Source organism: Artemia sp. Qi Xiang Cuo, chromosome 20 (assembly GCF_049724085.1).
Source record: "Artemia sp. Qi Xiang Cuo chromosome 20, ASM4972408v1, whole genome shotgun sequence".
NCBI classification, from domain to species: Eukaryota; Metazoa; Arthropoda; class Branchiopoda; order Anostraca; family Artemiidae; genus Artemia; species Artemia sp. Qi Xiang Cuo.
The window spans coordinates 54,697,394-54,712,082 of NC_142813.1; the positions used below are offsets into that span (position 1 = coordinate 54,697,394).

The window sequence follows — 14,689 nt, forward strand, 5'->3', positions numbered from 1 at the left end:
ATTTGCACAACCTTAATCTTTTCTTCCGCAGTTAGCGTTTGGTAAAACAAATCAGTGGGATAGATAATTTCTTAGACCTCACTGCTTTTCTATTTACAAAAATTGAGAGAGATCTAACTAGTCGTTTAAGGTGATTCCAATATCCATTTGTTCCGGGCAGGACAGTTCATCGTCAGTTCCCCATGAACTGAAGTAAGTAAAGCTTAGAACAAGTTAAAAGATAAAACATTCAAATGATTTGATTAATTTTAAGAAAAAAATTAGAGAAATGATACATTTAAATTACGAGTTTTAGATGTATTGGGTTTTTGGGAGGTTTATTAGTTGTTGTTTTTGTGGGTATACTTATGATTATGTTTCAAATCTGGACTACAGTAAAGAATTATCTCTTTTTCGCTTCTTTTTTTCCTTTTTTAAATTTATGCTAATTAAATTTCCAACCCCGTGGACAAAGTCTGCTTCTTGCAGGGATCATTTTCAGAATTTTAAAACGCTTGAAAAAACCTTTTTACGAAAGAATTACTTCATTGTGAGAACATAAAAAAAATTGAATTTTAGGTCAATCTTTTCAATTTCTCAGTTGAAACCTTTTAAAAAATCTGTAACGGGGATTTCCATCTGTTTGTAGGTATCGATATTAAATAGACGATTTATGGGGATTTTTTTCTCAACGAGTCTAAGAAATTGCAGGCTATGCATCCTAAATTTCTAAAACCGCGAACTGATAGAGAAATTGTCCTACTGCTTGGAAATTCATTCTGAGAAAACCACAATTAAAGATTTGAAACATTCCATTTCGAACCCTCCGTAGTCGAGTCAATAAATTTGCGCCACCTTAATCTTTTCTTCGGCAGTTAGTCGTAAAAACAAATAAGAAGGATAGATAATTTTTTAGATCTCACTGCTTTTCCATTTGCAAAAATTGAGGGAGAAAAAAGGACAGTTCTTACAGTTTTGTAGTTCTGGGAGTGTTTGAAATGTGAGTTGTATTTATTTATTTTTTGTTGTTGTTCTTTTTTCGTTTTTTCTTTGTGTTTGGTTGTCGTCTTCATTAGATGTGTTAATCTTAAAGATTGTTTGTTTTCCTTCAATCATTTTTTTTCCGTTGAAAAAGGCTCCGAAAGTGGAGTCGGAATATTCGCATGTTTTTTATTATCTAAAGTTTTGTTGTTGCTTTTTTTAATTTTTTTTTCACTACTTTACTTAAATTAAGCCCATTTTTTCTGTCAGTTTTTGTAATATACATACGGCATAAGATAATTGTAATATACATACGGCATAAGATAATCCCCCCCCCCGAATGGGGGGGGGATTATGTTGTTTGGAAGCAGAGCTCCAAAATTTTGACACTTTATGGAATAGGATAATTGAACTCTCAGGTTGCGAAATATCGTGTCCAAACGGGAAAAGACAGTACCCATTATTGACCTTAACGGAATTTACTTTTAAATTTCGATAAAAGGGTATCAATAATTCAGGCAAAATTTTTAAGATGAGCAAAAAGTCTTTTTATTTAAGAAAAGAAACGCATAACATAAACATGATCACTCTTGGTGATCAAATATCATAAATGATAATGATGATAGACTTCTCTGCCGCGTAATACTTGCCTCCTTTTCTTCCTCCCATTCAAATACAAGGACTGTCCATAGGAGATTAGGAAAGGCAACTTAAAATTTAATACAATATTTATGCATAAGTTTTTCTTAAAATGATCTTAGTAACGAACTTTATTTTCTTATCCCCCCGTGGACAAAAATAGCTTCTATCACCCGTCACTTGTCTTTGTTGCTATGAAACCGGATTTCTGAGATCTAATCAAAGCGCAATTCTTGAGTGTTTCGTTTAATTAACAAGTGCCCATTCTTTTATTTAAGAAGACAATAAAATTACTTGAATTGATTTTCTTCATTTTTGGGTAGGGGTCCCGCTGTCAGACTAAATAAGACATCTTCTTGGTACGCTTCGCTTAATTCACTTCTTCGACCTTGGTCGTAGAGATTGTAATACTGATTGACAAACGTATGTAAAACGTCGTTAACTTCTCCATTAACAAGGAACTTCGGCTGAGTGTCGGGCACCTTAAAGCCATCGGGTTCAACATCGAACGTTACAGGCGCAGGTAAAACATCAGAATCCTTAAAGAAGAAATACAAAATACAAAAGAAATGTAAGATGAATGTAAAAAAAGAAAGAATAAATTGGTACTTGTATGATAGACACCTTTCAGTTTAGCATGAAAAAAGACAAAGAGAAGTGACATAATAGATGGCAAATATATAATTTGGGCTATATATTTGCACATGGGGGGGGGGGGTGAAAAGTATTTGGACAGTATGAAGTTAGAAAAAAAAATTCTTACTACATACTTTGCAGAATAATTGTACCTAACAAATTAGGGATGCAGACCCACTCTACTTTTCCCCCCCCCCCCCCCTAATGTGCAAATATATAGCCCAAATTTGTTTCCAAAGTATTATATTTTTATCTTACTTTGGTATATTTCACTAGGATTGAGCGTCAGAGAAACATATTAGAAGAACATAGGTAGGGCGTATATCATACAAGTGCCGAAATGTACAAACGAAATGTAAAATACACATGCACATGGAAAATTTTGCACCAAAGACATTAATGTGAGCTTTTTACCATGTACTTTGGTGGTATTAAATTTGTTAAGAATTTCCTATGCAGTGGAGATTTGGCAGGTGAATTTTTAAAGATTACTAATGGATTATAAGGAGAGATTTTTATAGGTAACAGAAGTAAGCTTGCAGATTTTATTTTGATGTATAATACAAAATGTTATTTTTAGCTAGATATTAATGTTATCTGGCGTTGTTAAGGACTATTTGGTCGTTTTTTTTTCCTAGCTGTTCCCCACGAGGCATACGCAAAGAATGAATATATCCATCTGTCTATTGCAGGGCAATAATCGGCAAATTTTAGGTAAGAACAATTGCTAAGGTAATTTATTTATTTGAGGGTACTATGAAGATGTTTTTTTTTTTGTTATTAAGGATAGGAAGTGTAGTCAAGATTAAAAGTATAATATAAAAGTATAAGATAGGAAGTAAAAAGAAGAATAAAGAAATACGAAGATTTTTGACAGACTGGGTTGTATCCAGAAAATTGAAAGAGAGATATATACAAAATTGACTCATTTTTCTCATCTAAGCTGATCAAAAAACAAAACCACAGATGTTTTAACTTTGCTGTTTCAAACCAGTTAGCAACGTATTCAGCCAAAGTTTTTACACCAATAATAAAAACTAAGTTATAATAACGTAACACTGGAATACAAAGAGAACTCTGAGCTTGATTTTCACTCAAACAAAGCTCAAGTTCGACTAAAAAAAGAAGAAAGTACAAAAGCAAGCAAGGAATGTATTATTCAATTATTTTTCTTCTTTTAAACAGCTAATTTAAAGGATTACAGAATTTCAAACACTTAGAAAATTGACGATTTTATCTAACTTAGTTCTGACAACTCTAATAGGAAAGGTTTTGTTAAAAGAAAAAGAAGAGAAAGAGAGAGAGAGAGAGAGAGAGAGAGAGAGAGAGAGAGAGAGAGAGAGAGAGAGAGAGAGAGAGAGAGAGAGAGAGAGAGAGAGAGAGAGAGAGAGAGAGAGAGAGAGAATGTAAGAGAGAAGCAGATAGGGAAAGACAGAAAGAAAGAGAAAAGGAGAGATGGAGATAGAGGAGAAACAACTTACCAACACAACCACCTTGGGGAAGAACCGTCGAATTTCTCTGCGAAGAAAAATATTAATTCCCAATTCCATCCTAGAGGCCTGAAAAAGCTTCTAGAAAGAGCTGGAGAACAATTAATGACATATAAAAACACTACTATTTAATATTAACTAATGATGACGAAATCACGGAGACTTTTGAAGGGTTTACCCACATGGGCGTAGGGAGGGGGTGGCAGGGGGAGCAGCTGCCCCCTAGACCTTCAAATTTACATTAGATATGGCTGAAAAAGCAGACGGTTGGAAAAGCAGGTGATAAAAGCCCCTCCATCACACTATCGACTGACCCCCCTTCCCCCTAGACAATATGCTGCCTACGCCCATGTTTACCCATACATGAGTCCCTGACGTCTCGTCTATTTAATGCATATGTACAATAATCAAACTCATTTTTGGGAAGAAAACCATAATATAAAATAAAAAAAGTGGGAAGAAAAAAGGGAAAATAACTTTTTATTGAAGAAATCATTCTTCAGGGAATTAGCTAACTATTTATAACTCTGAATAATACCTTTTTAAATAGGAGAAACACCGTCAAGCGCGCATAATAACATTTCATTTTTGCTTTACGTTTAGAAAAATAATTAATTTTATTGTATTTTTACACACATAATTCCTGCGCACGCGCCTGCATGAACAGTTTTTTTTCTTAAGATTTTCTCACGTTTTACGAGACAGGCCTGAATAATGATGCAAGAACACCCACAAACAAAGTAGATTTCATAATTTAATCAAAACCGGTTACACAAAACGCAAGCACACACAGAGTAACAAGTCTGTCAGAAAAAAAAGCCCGACCTGTCAACTATATGAAAAATATATAGTTGCATTATATATATAATATAGTCGCACATTATATATGATTTATACATTTACTTGAGTATGCATGTTTTGTAAACTTTGAGAGTTTGCTGCAAGAAGGCGAATTATATGAACATCATAAAACAATATGTGGGAATTGAATGGCAAGAATTGAATCCTCGTGTAAATCCCAGATTGTAAATATAAGAACTCGAGACGTTGAACACTTAATACTACTACTAACAACTCACTACGACACCAAGCCGCCCGAGGCCAACAAAACTACGCACGTTCCTCTTCCATCCCAATCTATTCAAATCCATCCTCTTTACACCCCCCCCCCCAAGAAGTTCCCATTTCCCATAAATATTTCCTTAAGACTTCCTCCCCCCCATTTGGGGAGTACCTGCTTTTCGTTTGGCTCTAGACGGTTGGCCAATAAGGACAATCTTTAGTAATCAGTCACCCTTCATCCACAAAACGTGTCCCTCAGCAACCTCATTCTTTTGCTTAGCACATCATTAAAATACTATGTTTAATGCCATTATTGACAGTCATATTCGACGGTCATTAGCTTCTGTATAGCATATTTTCAACAGAATAAATATTAAAGCTAAGTTTAGAAGGTAATCTTTCACCACAGAATTGAAAGGTATCAAATGATGTTCGGATGATGCTTTGGAACCTAGAATGAAAAAAAGAGTTAAATAAAGAACACAACTATATCCCGTCATAGACAAATAACGACGTTCCATATTATCTCTCTTGTTGAGGCTTAAATAATTTCTGAGACCACACTGGCTAATCATTATAAAACAAAATATCGCGAAGAAAACGAGGACAATTAAAAAAATCAATTAAAGTCAGTGAAAAAAATTGAAAAATTATGCAAATATTTCGGTCAAGACCTCCGCTTGACCGTCTTCAGTGCAGATTTGCACTTCAGTACAAAACTAAAATTGGACGACCCTTTCTCAGTAACGGTGAAAGGGTAACTCTTTCGGTGAAAGGGTACGGTAACGGTGAAAGGTTACTCTTTCACCGTTACCGAGAAAGGGTCGTCCAATTTTAGTTCTGTGTTTTTATTTTATGTGTTTTTTTTTCATTAGTTTCATTCTGCACTAAGGACAGTCAAGCGGAGGTCTTGACCGAAATATTTGCATATTTTTTCATTTTTTTTCACTGGCTGTTAATTGTCCTCGTTTTCTTCGCGATTTTATGTTTTATGAGGCTTAAAGGCTCGAAAGAGGAATTTGGGGCCTCTATACAGCAGGAGACAGTATGCAATAAAAATTGTTTTCCGACACACAATAAAAGCTTTTGGTCAATGACATCCTTAGAAATTTGTTTTAATTTCATATTTAATACCCTGAAACTCCTCATAGTTAGAAATTACTCACATTTTTCCTGCTCTGAAATTACTATACTCTATCAGTGAATGCAGTCACTTTAAAATGTGAATGATCACGATCAGAGAATTTTCTCCCATAGCTTAATTATTTTGTTGTTTTTGGTTTGCTAAAGGTTTAATAAAACTACTATATAATTAAGAGTATTGGTGACATGACCAAGGCTGTATCCAGGATTCTTGTTGTTGGGAGTAAAAAATAAAACTGTACAAAACACATCCAAAAGTTGGACAAAATTTAGGCATAAGGGAGGTACAAACACGGTACCCCCATGGATATCACCTTGGAGATGAGGCCCACCAATAGATAATATGAAAACTATGTGGATAGTATTCATCATATACTAATATGAAAAAAGGGATATACTATAGCGTAGGTGGCGCCAGTTTCCTTCGAGAGCGGAGACCAAATTAGTCAATTCGTTCTTGGATGCTCATAGAAGAGAATGTTTTGCAGCTAAAGACAGGCACATATATTTTGTTACGGATATTGAAAGCAGCCAATAGTTTTACGAAAAGGTTATGGTTATTATACGTAGTTAGGTAAGCAAAACTGTTTTTTTTTTCACAGTTCAAGGATAAAGTTGGAACTTTCAGGAAAACGTTCCCTCTTTCTGAAGTGGAAAAGGGGAAAAATATTTTTCAGGTTCCCACGAAACAAAAAACGAAACGAAAAATTTTTTTTTTTTTTATTGCATGTGGTTAGCCATGCATGCATGCATGGCTAGAATATACACAAAATATATGATATTTATAAATATAATATACACAGGATCTTACTGTGACAGGATCCAAAATACCTTCAGTGACCCTTTCAAGACAGGAACATGCATTTTAATTTATTATTATTAATTTCTTTTTTAATTGTGACTCGTTTCTTTCAATTATAAAATTCACAATAACAACCCTTTCGTATCCGCAGAATATAAGACAGATCTCGAATTTGAAACAAAATTAGTCTAGAAAGGGAAACTTTTCGGGACATAAGAAATTTGATTCCTTTCTGAATTTCTTGGGATTGCTGGAGTGAAAAAATTCACTACAACAACCTTCAAGCTCAAAACTTTTAAAAAAAATTATCTTGAACTTCGTTTTTCTCTAATTCTTTTCTTTCTTCTTATATATAGAGAGAGAACTAATTTATTCGATGACAAGAAAAGAACAAAAAATATAAAGGTGGCTAGCCATTAAGCTCTAGGGAGCCTGTGTGACTAAAATGCGCAATCCCATAAAGCAGCTGACAGAAAAAAAAGAAAGAAAAGAAAAAATCGAAAAAAAAAATTAACCTAAAAAAACACGCAGGGTCATGGGCGTACGTAGCTTCTTCTCTGGGGGGGGGGGGGCAGCTCATTCTGTGACAAAGGGTGGAGGGCTGAAGTTATATTGGCAGTTCACAAAACCTTACACTGCCAGCAAGTTCTATCATACCTATGAAATCTTTATCAATAAATAATCACCAAAAATCATAAACCATCAATAAGCTTCAGCATTAATCAATCCTCTTGGATTAGACCTAAATCTTTCCAAGATACTATGGATAATTACTTCTTGTTCGACTTTTATTCTGTCATTCCAGCTGTTTATTTCCTGCTTTTTCAACCATCTACCTTTTATCAACTGCTTTTTTAGCCATCTAACTTTTTTCAACTGCTTTTTCAACCATATCTAGTGCAAATTTGGAGTTCTAGAGCAGGGGCAGCTGCCCCACTCTGTCCCCCCCATCCGTACGCCCATGCTCAGAGTTACATAATTATTGTAATCCTAATAAGCCTAGCAAATCCATGAACTAAATTCCCAAAAAGATATTAAAAAAACAACAACCAGAACATGTAATCTTCTTGGATTAGACCTAAATCTTTCCAAGATACTATGGATAATTACTTCTTGTTCGACTTTTATTCTGTCATTCCAGTTGTTTATTTCCTGCTTTTTCAACCATCTACCTTTTATCAACTGCTTTTTTAGCCATATCTAGTGTAAATTTGGAGTTCTAGAGCAGGGGCAGCTGCCCCACTCTGCCCCCCTTCCGTACGCCCATGAACAGAGTTACATAATTATTGTAATCCTAATAAGCCTAGCAAATCCATGAACTAAATTCCCAAAAGGATATTAAAAAAACAACAACCAGAACATGTAAACTTACCTAAAACCTCCCGAAAGGGGCGAAAGATCTGATCTGAAGAGCAACTAACGGCCTTACATAACCCAACATATTTTCTGAATATTATTTTTAAAAGTCCAACAGTCAACAGCACTTTGCTCAGAACATTGGACCGCGTTTTGGGACCCTGAAGGGGAAAATGGAATTTCCCTGGAGGCGTTCTGAGAATAAAATCAGCCTGTCTCGTATTATAACAATGAATGAAGTTACATTACAATGACAAAACGCATTCCGATATTATTATTCAAGATTTGATACATAAATATAACAATAATATGAAATATTAAAATAAATTTGGTATGGCAATGGTAAGCCACTATATGGACACTTTATGATCAAACCCTCCAATAAAGCGAGGTTTAATTTATTTTTCTGTTAATGAAAACAGGGTTGTCCAATCAACTTTCAATTCGAAAGCACTGGCTACGCCAACCACTCATTCCCTTACAATTGCTACCTCCCAGGTTTTACCAGTTTGGTCATAACCCTTTTTGACCTATAAAAATGCCCAAGACACAGTGAGAATTAGGACTGGAAATTCATTCTTGACCGTGAAAGACCATTCTTGACCTTCAGAAAAGGCCTAAGAGAACTCTAGACTTTGGAATAGAAATCCAATATAATTAATATTAATACTTTACTATCTAACTTTTTAGCTATAATTGAAAAATACCATGAGGTACAAATTCAGTAGTGCAAATATTCGTAGTAAAAAAAATGATGGATGTTTGTAGCGAAATAAACCAATTAAAGCCATGATGCTCCTTTTAAAGAAGCCTTAATTCATTCACAGAGTCAGTTTATGATAGTATTTGGGCTCATATCAGAACCGAAATAAAAATTTCTATTTCCCAGCCTTTTGCTACTGGTGATGCTTCAAATTTCATTAACACGAAGTACTAATTATGTAATCAAAACTTTCGGGGTTACCTACTCGTCTTCTTTGAATTTTACCTGCGATACGTATCCTTCCCTTTTTCTTTCAATCTCGTTGCAATGGGATTATCATCTAGCATAAGACTCTCCAACGGCAGCCCCTTCAGTTTTGCAAAAACGTTCAAACTTTGTATCTATAAAAAAAGAAAAAAGAAAAGGTAAACATGGTAAATATGGTAAAAATGGTAAATATGACAGGCTTCGGTGAAAACCTCACTTGAGGGACAAAAACAGGGTAGTATTTTGTTCCTACCTATTAAGATATATTTCTTTAATGCCACTATGATATTAACCGACAAAATGATGAATCCAGAGGGGAAGGAGAACTCCCCTTAAGTGGGACTGCTACTACTAAATACCTCACTGCAGCACCAGTGACTTGAGGCAACAAAGCAGCGCACAGCCCTCCTTCACCCGAATCGTTTAGAACTCCCCTCTATACCCCCACCGAATAAGCTCCAACTTTTTTTTAAATCCTTTCTTATGACATCTTTCCACTCCATTGAAGGACGACCTAGAACGAGTCTCAGTATTATCATAGGAAATTTCTGAGCGTGAAAAGGATGTTAGGAAAAAATGGTATATTATTAATTCTGTTCTTAGACCTACTCCCCCCTCCACCTTCAGTTCTACAACGCTGATTGTCGATGGTAAAACTGTACAAGGAGAAGAAGATGTTCAACTGGAGCTTACGTCTTATTTTAATCAAACAGTTCGTGGTAACGAACTGTAAGTAAGGAGCGACCCGGCTCAATGGTAACCGAAACTCTAAAAAACGGGATTTTGATACCAATAGATACATCAAAAGAGTCAGATTTTAATTCTGATTTCAAATATATAAATTTTATCAAGTTTAAGCTTACCTAAAAAAAGTTACGTGCCTAAGAAAATTTGGCTGGTTTTCGAAAAAAAGGGGGAAAGACCCCCTAAAAGTTATAGAACCTTAATAAAAATCACACCGTCATATTCAGCGCATAAGAAAACCCTACTGTAGAGGTTTCAAGCTCCTATCTACAAAAATGTGGAATTTTAAATTTTTTGCCTGAATAAAGATCACGGATGCGTGTTTATTTGTTTGTTTGTTTTTTTTTTTTTTCCCCAGGGGTGAACGTATCGACCCAGTGGTCCTAGAATATCGTGGGAGGGCTCATTGGAACGGAAATTAAAAGTTCTAGTGCCCTTTTTAAGTGACCAAAAAAATGGAGGGCAACTAGGCCCCCCCCCGCGCTCATTTTTTTCCCAAAGTCACCCAATCAAAATTTTGAGATAGCCATTTTGTTCAGCATGGTCGAAAATATGATAAAAATGTCTTTTAGGATGACTTGATCCCCCAAAGTCCCCAGGGGGAGGGCTGAAAGTTATGAACTTTACTCAATGTTAACATATAGTATTGGTTATTGGGAAGTATACAGACTTTTTCAGAGGAGATTTTTTCTGGTAGGTGGGGGAAGGAGAGGGTCGGGGGCTATATGGAAGGTTCTTTCCATTAAGGAAGTTTTCAGGGGGGACGGGCCAGGGCTATGACGGGGGCGCCGGATTTCCCAGCATTATAAAAGAAAAAGATCAGGAATTAAATAAAAAAAAAAACAAGTTTTTCAACTGATCAACTGATTGTGATTAAGAGGTCATTTTTAAAGAACTGGAAAAAAAAATTCAAACTATAGTTTAAAGAGCAGGGTATTGACTAGGGGCGAACCCCTAATATACGTGTTAAAAATTTATGAATATAGAAGTTCGTTACGTAAGTTAATTCTAAGTTACGTATATTTATTACTAATAAAAACGTTCGTAAATAAAATTAAACAAGTTTCGAGAAAGCCATTTAACCAAATATAATATGCAAATTTTGTTTTAATTATTCGTGTACGGTGAGCCAAAATCAAAACCTGCGTTAATTCAAAAACGTTCAAAAATGAAATAAAAAAAACAAGTTTTTTTAACTGAAAGTAAGGAACGACGTTAAAACTTAAAACGAACAGAGATTATTCCGTATATGAAGGGGGCTGACCCCTCCTCAACGCCTCGCTCTTTACGCTAAAGTTTGACTTTATCAAAACTCTATTTTTTTAAAACAAAAAAAAACTTTATCGTAAATATAGAGGCGTTGAGGAGGGGACCGCCCCCGTCAAATACGGAATAATTTATGTTCGTTTTAAGTTTTAACGTCGTTCCTTACTTTCAGTTAAAAAAACTTGTTTTTTTTATTTAATAATACAGGAAAGACGACTGCGTCCTCTATAACTTCTCGTTGTGATTTCAGAGCCTATCTTGGACTCCTATGTTTAAAGTCTATGGTCTTGAACTTGGTTTCTGAGTTTTAGGTAGTTTGTATCGTGAATGCTCTTAAAAGATCATCGTCTTCCAGGCCAGACAGAATTTCTAAAAGGCTTATCCGTGCCATTCACCAGCTATTCTGTCACCATTGGCTAAGCTTGTCAACTGTCTTTTAAGGTAGGAATTTTCCCTGAATCTCTCAAGCGAGCTAAGGTTATAGTGCCGCATAAAGGTTGGATTCGGACCGACCCTGCTAATTAAAGGCTAATATTTCTTCAATCTGTTTTCAGCAAAATTTTTGAGAAGGCTATGCTATCCAGACTGCTTAGTTTTCTGAATGTAAAAGAATTTTTGCAGAGTTTCCAGTTCAGATTCCGAACGAATCACTTTACAGAGTATGCTTGCGCAACTCTCTTGAATTTCATTCATTCGGCAATATATTTTGGTCTTATCCCGGCAGTTTTATTTTTAGATGTTCGTAAAGCTTTTGATTCAAATGTTTTTTCTTAGTTTGAATCATATCTTTCTGGTAGACCTATTTCGATTGATCCGCTTTTCCCTAACCCTTCTGAAATAGAATATGGCATCACTCAGGGATCTGTTCTTGGCCCGTTTTATTTCTGATTTAATGTTAATGATCTGATTTCGCAGTCAAGAAGACCAGGCCTCTAATATACTGTAAGCTGTATAATCCGGATGTTCCTTCGTGTTTCAATACTAGTTACAATGAAGATTGTCTCGTTGCTTTTGCTGATGACACCACACTTGGGACCCTTGGGAAGACGGATTGTGATATCAGGTCGAACTTTCTGGCAATACTCGAGAGAGTAATTTCATGGTTTGATGGGAATTAATTGGCCTTCAATGTACCCAAGTCACATTTTCTTATTTTTCTAGAATTGGTAAAGCTTACACACCTTCAAGTGTCACAAGGTTAGTGCAGACGAGAATCGTGTGGTCCGGTTTCTTGGTATTCTGCTTGATGAGAACCTTTCGTTTAGACACCATACAGCCATTATTATGGTTAAGGTCTCAGGATTTTAGTATCATTTGAAAACTCGGACACACCTTTCCTGGATCTATTCTCAAGCTTATTTTTTTCTGCCTTGTCCGGTCATATATTTATTGCCCCATATGTCTACTTTTCCTTCTACACTGCGGTCTCTTTGTCAAATAAAGCACGGCGTCGGGTTATGGGCACTAGCCGTTTCTCGCCAAAACCACTCCTAAACATAGTCTTTTCACATTCTTTCTTTTGCTTCTTTTGTCTGTCATCAGCTTCATGGCAATCTTCCAAATCTATTCAAAAAACTCCTGAGTTGATTCCTGATTCAGCTCCACACAGTCTTCGTTCTTCACATATTATCTGTATTCCTCCTACCCCTACTATATGGTCAGATTTCTATCCCCTCATTGCTAGTCAGCAGGTCAGGAATTCCCTACCTTCTTCAGAACAGAGATGCCACTTGTTTGAGACTTTTAAACGGAATTCTTAAGGGCCATTTAGTTAAGAATCAAAATGAGTAGCTTTTTCATTTTATTTTCTTTTCTTCTGTAGAGTTGATGTCCCCTGAGTGTTTATTTCATGATATATGGCGGTTTTCTCTGTGCTTTGACTCCCAGGCCTCCGGTATGCTCTCTTTTTAATCTTACATGGTGTTTGGCGAGCGATCTCTTTTTTTTTACTGTTGCTTCTATTACATTTTTTTATCCGCCTTGTATCCCTAGCCATGGAGCCTTTCGAGGGGGAATATGAGTATTGTGGTTCTAAAATGTAATTATTGGTGAATTCTGAATAAACTCTGAACTCTGGAAAATTATTTAATGACAAGACAAGCTCTACTGTTAGCCTACTGTAGCCTTTAAAGTTGACCCCCCTTTTATAACTGTCGTGATAAACTGCGCAAGAAATTTGGCTCTCTGAGCTTGATTTTCACTCAAACAAAGCTCAAGTTCGACTAAAAAAAGAAGAAAGTACAAAAGCAAGCAAGGAATGTATTATTCAATTATTTTTCTTCTTTTAAACAGCTAATTTAAAGGATTACAGAATTTCAAACACTTAGAAAATTGACGATTTTATCTAACTTAGTTCTGACAACTCTAATAGGAAAGGTTTTGTTAAAAGAAAAAAGAAGAGAAAGAGAGAGAGAGAGAGAGATAAGAAGACTCACCCTATTATTTGAAACATTCAAAGCTTTTACTTCCAGCGATTTGTCCACTAGAATCTCCAAATTATCCAGGTTTTGAAGTTTGTTGTCACTCAGGTCCAAGTTTTTTAAGTCTTTAGTGTTCTCAGTTATAATTCGCATAACTTCTTTCATATTCATAGGACGTGATAAAGGAACGTAGTATTCATGACATAAAGCTATAAGACAAAAGAATCCAGTAGAATTAGGCAAGACCAACGAACACTTGGACACGATTCATTGCAAACCCCAAAATCAATTATTAAGACTAATTTATAAAATGGCACCAAAAACTTCTCTATTTGAATCTAGTGGTAGCAAGACAAATTTAAAAGACCACACAGAATATTTGCACTCAAATGAACTCTTGGCCATCTCTCTACGATATTCTAGTGGTCTCCAGTGGTCGTCAACCACTGTAGAGAAAAAGACGCATCAGTACAACCCAGGCTAAAATATGCCCATTTTGTTCGGGTTTTCAAGGCAGGGGCACAAAAACCTCTGGTTGTAGGTTTTTGACCATGTGAATTCTAATGGCAGGCTTCTTATTTGGACTATTAAGTATTTTCAGTGAGTTTTAACATCTTTTCCAAAACTATTAAAAAATTCTTTTTGGGATTACTTCTTAATATTAAGCACAAACTAGATAATATTCATTGTTCATGATCAGCTTCAAGTGGAGATCCTTCCGCATTAGGTCATTTTTTCTTAATATACAGTTTGAAACCTTTCTTAATTAACAAGTCTGCGAACAAGACCAATATTCAGGTTATTTGTTAGGAAAAATGATGGTACTGAGAAATCGATAAGCCTCTCATTCCGCTTTGAGACGCCCAAACTGGAAAGCCTCTTGAAAAACATGATTACTAAAATACAAAAGCAACTGTAACAAAAACGCCCAGGTATGGTTATACCCCATAAGCAGCCATTAGCCGTAGGTAGAGGGTGGTAGCGATTCCGGCACGCCACCTTAAATTAGAAAGCAACAGCTTTTGGCAAAATCTATCACCCAAAACACTAGTTTATTAAAAAGTTAAATATACTCCCATATTTAACCTGTAGAGTTCATAAAGAGAGACACATTGGTTATCATTTCCCTTCCTTTTCAAGCAAGATATATTATATTGAAATTGTCTCTTAATTCAGTTGAGAAACAGCATTCACAAAACCT

The 14,689-nt window shown here is 35.5% G+C and overlaps 1 protein-coding gene across 1 annotated transcript in view; it reads right to left on the reverse strand.

Moving 5' to 3' along the window:
- LOC148940379 (nuclear RNA export factor 1-like) overlaps positions 1–14,689 on the reverse strand; it is a 65,750-nt gene that overhangs the window by 22,243 nt on the left and 28,818 nt on the right. The window contains exons 6-9 of the mRNA XM_089106387.1: positions 13,504–13,697; positions 9,077–9,192; positions 3,717–3,753; positions 1,894–2,138 (exon numbers count right to left, since the gene is read on the reverse strand). Of these exons, the coding sequence (XP_088962513.1) occupies positions 1,894–2,138; positions 3,717–3,753; positions 9,077–9,192; positions 13,504–13,697 (592 nt within the window). The remainder of the gene's footprint in view (positions 1–1,893; positions 2,139–3,716; positions 3,754–9,076; positions 9,193–13,503; positions 13,698–14,689) is intronic.